Source organism: Pyxicephalus adspersus, chromosome 2 (genome assembly GCF_032062135.1).
Source record: "Pyxicephalus adspersus chromosome 2, UCB_Pads_2.0, whole genome shotgun sequence".
NCBI lineage: Eukaryota > Metazoa > Chordata > Amphibia > Anura > Pyxicephalidae > Pyxicephalus > Pyxicephalus adspersus.
The window spans coordinates 18,159,186-18,167,670 of record NC_092859.1 but is presented as its reverse complement, the minus strand read 5'-3'; the positions used below and the strand labels follow the sequence as shown (position 1 = coordinate 18,167,670).

Here is an 8,485-nt window from a genome sequence, read left to right as displayed (position 1 = left end):
CAGCGCTGCACAATAAATAGGGAATGTTTTTTTTTTGTGCATTGTGATGCATTGAGCAACCAATAAATCAAGTGGGCTGCATAAATATATTGCATGCTGACACAAATGGCAACTGCTGCATTACCACAGTAGGAACAAGTGCTAAAAACAATTTACATTTATGTATTTTTGCTGTTCTGGTTTCTGGTTTAGGTTAGCAGCTGATTTTTATATCATCCTTCCAAATATGAAATAGCACAGTGGTTTAGTGGTTAGCAAGCTTTCCTTTGCAGTGCTGGGTCTCAGGTTTGAATCTTGACCAGGACATTATCTGCATTGAGTTTGTATGTTTTTCCTGTATTTTTGGGGTTTCCTTTCACATTCCAAAAACATGCAGTTAGGTTAATTGGCTTCCCCTAAATTAGACTTAGATTGTGTTAATGTCTATGGTAGGGGCATTGGATTATCAGCCTTTCTGGGGGAGAGTTAGAGACATAGCTGGCGACAATAGTTAGAGACAATATGTTGGCTCTTTATAAATACAAGATAATAATAAAAGAGAAAAAATGTAATATTTAATGTAATAATTGTAATAAAATTAAAATATAAAAATGTAATAAAAATAAATAGCTTAGTAAATGAAATTGGAAGCTGATGGCCAAAAGCAGCAGATTCAATTAGCATATTTATGATCCAACTTTATTCAGGATTATACTAAATTAATATTGTTCCTTCTTATCCTTAACATCATAATAATACAACAAAATCACTAACAACCACTCACAATCACTCCTTTTAAAAAATCACTCATTGTCAGCTAATCACCAAATGTTCCTTTACATGCATGTCATCTCTGGATTTAGTGTTCTGAACAAAGAACATTTTATGATCCAAGGTTTGTAGACACCTGACTATCACACCTATATGAACATTTGTGGGCTTTGATATGGAATTACCTGCCACCTCCCTTTGTATCTACAACAGACTCAATTTTGCTGGGAGATTTATGCAGTGTGTCTAATAAAAAGTGTTCCTATTAAACAAAAGCATTTGTGTGTAGAGATGGGCAACAATAAGAATTTTTTTGCACCAAATATTGGTGAAAATATAATGGCATTGAAGGCATTGTCTGGACACTGATGGCATAATCTGGCAATAGCTCACCATGATATTGGAGAGAATAGAAGGCACAGTTCCCATCACACACTCAGTTATGTAACACAGTGGCACAATACATCTCCATATGCTATGCATCTTGTCATGTGGCACAAAGGGCATTATATGGACACAGATGGCATTAACTTGGCACAGCATTATATAGACACAGATGGCATTATCTGAGCACAGCATTATGTGGGCACAGAGGGCATTATCTGGAAACAGTAATACGTGGATACAGGGGCCCTCATCAGGACACAGAGGGCATTATCTGCCACAGAGAACACAGTTCATATCCTACACAGAGGGCATTATGTGGGCAGAGGGACATATAGGCATTATCTGGACATATAGGGCAATACTTTGAAGCATAAAGTGAACACAGGGGGGCATTTCAGGACACAGATAGCATTGTCTGAAAACAGTGGGCCTAATTTAGACACAGCTAGCATTATCTGTCCAAGGGCATTACCTGGACACATAGGGCATTTTTAGACACAGGAGGCATTATCTGGACACATGTAGCATTATGTACTCACAGAGGTCATCATCTCGACTAAGATGGCATCATCTGGATACAGAGGGCATTATCTGGGCATAACAAGATGTTGACTTCCCAGCAGACACAGTTGCCATTATCTGGACAGGGGGCACAAAGGGGATTATCTGGTCACACAGGACATTATCTTGACACAGTATTAGGTGGGCCCAGTTAGCCTTATCTGGATACAGATATCATTATATGGACACAGAGGGCATTATATGGACACAGAGGGCAATATATGGACACAGAGGGCCTTACCTGGACACATTATGTGGACACAGATAGCATTATGTAAACACAGAGGGCATTATATGGACACAGAGGGCATTATATGGACACAGAGGGCATTACCTTGACACAGCATTATGTGGGCACAGAGGGTCTTGTCCGGACACAGATAGCAGTATTTTGCTGAGGGCATTATCTGGACACAGAGGGAATAATCTGGACACTGGGGAAATTGTCTGGGCATAACACTTCAGGATGTTGGCATCACAGAGGGAACAGTTCCCATGTTACACATCTTACACAGGTAATTCCATACATATAATGCTGAACATATTCCTCTCTGAAAATCTTTTGATGCACGTCAATGGAGGATATCCTGTTAAAACCCTACCTATGTAAACTACACTTATTGCCAGCTTACCAGGGGGTAAAAATGCTGCAATTCCACTTAAGATATTTTCTGCACACTAACCTCCCACCCACCCAATATTCATTGCACTTACTGTACTGAGCAGGGTGGGAATTATTGATCTACCTATCTGATTAATAAATGAACTGCAATGCATTTCAAGAAATGAGAATAGTGCACCCCAGGCACATACCTTATAACAAGTAGAGGACCTTCTATATGTTATCATTATATAAGAAATTCTGAATCCTGGAGCCTCCTCCAGATGGAAAGTCAGTGGTGAGGAAAGCTAGAAGTGTGTCAGACTTTCTGAGTAGTTATTTCTGGTATTTCAGGGATAAGTCAGCGCAACTTGGAAGGAGAATTCCAGAGTAGTTAAAAGAATTCTTTATGGCAAGCAGCAGCCCCAGTTGTTTGGGTCCACCCAAATGTTGTCATAGATATCTGGAATCAGGAGTGAAACATCTGGCTTTCACTTGAATCTTTCTAGTAATGCATTTTAACTTCCTTGAATCAAGGATATAAAGTATATGGATATCTGAAAGATATAGATGGGATTATTAGGTCCAGTTTTCTTTAGGTTAGTTTTGTTATATGTTATTGTGGACATTTAATTTTATTTTTTCTTTACCCTTATCCCAAACATCCGAACGTGCCATTGAAAATGTGAATCAACTAGGATTATTCACCTACTGCTTTGCTCTTTTTTATAAGAAAAAGGTAATAATCCTTAAATAGCAATATACTGTGTATTGGTTTGCATGATGGAGGATGCCTATTGCTAACTTTGAGTACTGTTGCAACTGGTAATGTGCTCATTGTTGCCAGTTAATATATTTATCCTCATTCCCAATACACATACAGTGCCCATTTAATGTTGGCACTAGTCCCACCAAGGCATAGGGGGTTCTAGATTGGTTCTTTAGGGCCATGTTACACTAAAATGATCTTGAAGCTGGTGACAGTTTACCAATGACAGATTGCCAAGATTGCAGCAAGAATACTTTCAAGTTTTTCATACTCAAGTGAGTGAGCATATTGACACCATCCAGTGACAGGTACAAAAGAAAAGATTAAAACTTCACAGGTCCCAATCAGGACTGAATGAGATAGGAAATCTCTCAATGAGGACACAGATTGCAACAAACACATTCTGTTTGCATTCAAATCACCTTTCCTGACAACAATTCCTTTTTTGTCCTACTGATTGATTTATCTCCCCAAGGGATCACCAATAAAAAATTTGTCACTTTTTTATTTACTGTAAGTCAATACAAATCTCTATATTTAGAGCTATTTAACATACCCAGTCCTACTACATTAGGCTTTGAGAAAGAGAAATTGGCATTTCCTTCACAGAGTTGAAAGCTTTGAATATATTCACTCATAACCACACATCATCAATCATTTCTTCCTATGCTGAAACCAATTATAAGATTTCTACACATTGGTATAGAGTCACTAGCTCTCAGCATACTATTTACTCAAGGTCCTCTGACCATTGCTGGTGTTGTGGGTTGGGATATAGTTCATTCTTTTATTTCTTTTGGAAGTGTCTGAAAATCCAAACCTTTTGGAAACAAGTTAGATCCATTGTTCAGAAGTTCACTGATTGACTAGTATCTGTTGAGATGGAGTTATTTCTTCTTCATCAAAATTATTTCAGTCTCAAGGGATACCAAACTCCTTTGTTGGCTAGATTGTTGGATGCAAATATTGTTTTACTACCATGTGGCATCAGACGAGGGAAAACATACCAAACATAGCACAATGGCTTTCCGGAATCCAAGATATGTACAACATGTACGTTCCACTATAACCACTAATATGCAAGATGCTGAGGCTTTCTGGCATCAATGGTTCCATTGGATTACTTTTCTTTCTTTGTGGAATATGTGAATGCCTTCTCAGACAGATCTGGCTGAATATTTCCAACTGCCTGATTATATATGATTTAATAAAGCTCTACACGCTGAAGAAGATAAACTATCATCATGGAAGAACCCCTGGGTGACCCACCAAAACTTAGTATTATAAAATACTAAAGTAAAGCTAGAGTATTATAAATGTGTACATTTAAATGATGTTATATGTTCCTTAAAGTGCTGTGTATATAATATATATATATATATATAAATATATATATATATATAGATACAGCACTTTAAGAAACATATAGCACCATTAAAATATTTACATTTAAATTACTTTAGCTGTATTCCAAATGTTATAAATTAAAATTATTACTGTAATAATAAAATACAGAAAGACAAAAACAAATCTAGTATGCATCTGATTTGGTATCTTATGCATTTTTTGCTTTGCATACATCAATTAGCTGATTTTGCTAACAAAAATGCATCTATCTTTATTACAAGCTCAAAAGTTATTAAAAGTTTTATTAGTTTTAAAAGTTTTATTTATATTTATAAGTTTAAAAGTTTTATTTACTTTTAAAAGATTAATTTACCTTTTATAAGTGTATTTTAATAAATATATAGAGATAGATAAAATGTATTTAAACTATATAATAAATGTAATGTTCATTAGCTTTACACATTCCTGCAACAAAAAATATGCATTTGGTTTGTACACAGTACTGGTATCAGATACAAAGATGATAGGTTTTGCATTTTTAAAGTGGGCAATCAATATCAAATACACAAAGACACCTGTTAATGATTTCTTTGATGTATGGAAAATAGAGGTGTCAAATATAACTCCTATATTAGCATTCTACTTTGTAGTATAACATAGAAGTGAGACCGGACATTTTTATGTGATAACACATCACATCAAAGCCAATGCAATGTCAGTGCTATAGTTGTATCACTGATTGATTGAAGAGTTTTCATAGTTTGATTGCAATATCAACACTGCAGACATACTGTCTGCTCCCATGTTTTGAAAAATCTACATATGTTAGTCAATCATGGGAGAACTGTGAATAGATATCATAAAAGTCTTGCCCCATTACCAATATCAATTTTATTTCTTGTGTATATCTGGCTCCAAAGACATCATGAGAAGGCCATCTTATGTATACACAGAAACATAAACCTAAGCAGAAACATAACAATATTTTGCAAGAAATAGATGAAAATAATGAATGGACAGTTCCATAATTTCATAAAGTTGATATAAATGGTGTAGCTCCTGTTGTGTGTTGTTGACATTAAGCAGTAAAGCACCACAACCTTATTGTGCATGAGAAAACATAATTTTATAAATAAACATATTTTAACATTCTTTTAGCAAAAAATAAAATGATTCTAACTATGGAAAAAGGAAATTAAAGCCCATTGAAGTATGTAAATAAAGTTTAAACTTTAAAGAGCATTCCCATATAACTAAGAATCATATTTAAAAAAGAATTATTCACCTAATATTTACTGTAATTGTATCTTCCTGTGCAAGTGTTTTAAATTATAATGATTTATTCACCTGTAGTGAATTTTATTTTTACTGATTTATTAACATCCCCTTTATCTTTGAAATCTAAGTCCTGTAAGTTTTTTAGTAAAAAGGATATCAAAAAAATCATAATATGTTCAAATAACAATGAGTATTTTATATATACTAAAAAGAAGAATAACATTATTATTAATGGAATCTTTTTTACTATAGTATTCCATATTTCAATTACTTTTTTTTAAACTCTCTGTAAAAAATATATATTTTTTATGTTTACAGTGAAACTGTTTTTAATCAAGAGATGGGAGTAAATTTTGTATATCAGCTTTACTCTTCTTTAGTGTAAATACTTTCTGCTTTGTTGTTGCTATAATTAGCATATTAATGACACGATGACACGATAACAGAACTCAACCCTTTAATATGTATGGACCAATCAGATGAAAGGGGTCCAAGGTGTCGCAGGTGCGAGAATGCAATAGGGTTCCATACTATATAAACCTGGGAGAGTTGAAGCTATCAAACTAGACCTGGCAAAGCACTGAGAAGTCAACATCTCCTGAGCTGATCCAGACACAGCAGAAGATGCCTCCAGAGATCACCTTGAAGACTGTTTTATACTTTTTGTCCATCTGCATGGCCTTGGGAAGACCTCATTTTCCACTTATCTCAAGTGACTTGAGTTTTCCATCTTCTGGACTTAACAGCCATTCCCATGGGTTCAAAGTTCCTCCTTATATGATGCATCTTTACCAAGCACTCACTGGTAAGAACAAACCAGACAAGCCAAAATATCACATCTTGGAAGAGGCTGACACTGTCCAGAGTCTACCAGCTAAAAGTAAGTACATTTTTCTACATACCTATACATTCATTAGCAAAGTTGTACAAACATTGGCTTAGATTTTTTTGAGTAGTTTAGAAAAGGGTATAATTTGTTAACTCTAGTTTGTATAGATTAACAAGATATATATGTATTTATATTGATATGATTGTTATGACAAATGTGAAACAAGATCTGTATGGAGCCACTTGTAGTAATAATTGGGATTCAAGGGACCTCATTTTTTAAAAATCTCCAAGACTGGAGAAGAAAGACTATCATGGGAAGACCTGGGTAATCCATGATTGAAAATATTTGCCAACAGCAAATGATTTTTAAGAAATCCATTCCAAATTTGCTGGATCACCTAGGTTCTCCCATGATAGTCTAACTCCTCCGTTCCTGGAGAGCTCTAATAAAACAGACCCAAAATATCAAAGTTACTTTTCTGTCTAATCTGTGCATATCAGCTAATAAACATTCTAATAAAACTTTTTTATTTAATTCTCTCAGGTTTTACTGTTGAAGACAATCGCTGGTCAGTGACTTTTGACTTCACAGCTGTCTCCAAAGAAGATGACCTAAGATTGGTTGAGCTTCGAGTTCTTCTTCCACCATTTCAAACCTCTACCAACATCATTTTGGAGATCTTCCACACTGGAAATGGACAGAAAGGTGAACTTTTGGGGTCAATCATTGAGAACATGCCAGTGAGTCACTATTCTGCCTGGAAAAGCTTCAACGTGACCAACATGATGGAACAGTATCTCCACTGGGGCAAGAAGATGGACAATCATGAAGACAAAAGAGTTAAAAAAAAGCCTCACAGTGTTACAGTATCTGACTCTGAAGATCCCAAAATGCCAATGAGAGATTATGTCCGCCCTCAGAAACCCTCCACAAATCAAGCAATCATTGTATTTTTCAGTAAGGACACACCATCTACCAAGCCATTGCCTTCAGGCCTGATTAGGAAATTGTCAAAAAACTTGGCAAAATCTCGGTTTCGAAGGCAAAGACGAAACAGAAACAAAAGGCAAATATCTCCAAACAACAAATATTCCATTCCAGAAGCAGAGCAAGCACCTTTATGCAGAAAGGTTGACATGATGGTAGACTTCAAGATGCTTGGATGGGACAACTTGGTTATCTACCCCAAAAAGTACAATGCATACCGGTGTGAAGGAAGCTGCCGAAACCCATTGAGGAATACAAACAAGACAACAAACTATGACTACATAAAGGTAAGAAAAGTTTTCATTACTACTCGGACCACCACTGAAATACATACATTTTATGTGTTTATTATACAAGCAGAAGTTGAGAGTTAAAATAAAATATTGAACTAATAATGTTAATGTTTCTGCGTATAGTTATATAATATATAACTATATTATAGTTATATATTATATAACTATATAATATATATAGCTGGGCCATTACCGCACTTTTCAGTAATGGCCCAGCTGTTTTTGGGTGGTTACAAAAAAATAATTTACTATAATAATATTAATAGATAATTAAAAACAACCTAGACTCATTACTAAATGATTTATTGTTTTTTTTTTCCTTAGAGCTCGGTCAATCTAAACGAATGGGAGAGAGAAGAATGTTCCTTGTGTGTGCCAGTGAAGATGCAACCATTGCCCATAATATTGCATGAAGAATCCACATTTGTTTTTAAACACTATAACGACATGATCATTGAAGAATGCGGGGTACTTTAAAGAAAAGAATGCCGTTTCAAAGGTTAAAGAACTTAGGACTGTTTTATTATTGTAAAATTGTTAAAGTTATTTTAAAACTTGTGATGCATTCACATTTTAAAACATTTGAACATGTAATTTTTCATGTATATTTTTTTTTCTTTTTATTCCCTGTTTTTATTGACATGATTCATTTAATATTATTTTTTTGTATATAGAAAATT

General features: G+C 34.8%; 1 protein-coding gene across 1 annotated transcript; it reads left to right on the top strand.

Moving 5' to 3' along the window:
• Positions 1-6,317: 6,317 nt before the first annotated feature.
• LOC140322331 (nodal homolog 2-A-like) lies at positions 6,318-8,282 on the top strand. Its single transcript, XM_072398909.1, has 3 exons — positions 6,318-6,573; positions 7,069-7,799; positions 8,130-8,282. The coding sequence occupies exons 1-3, from the start codon at positions 6,318-6,320 to the stop codon at positions 8,280-8,282; spliced, it is 1,140 nt and encodes a 379-aa protein (XP_072255010.1).
• The last annotated feature ends 203 nt before the right edge of the window (positions 8,283-8,485 follow it).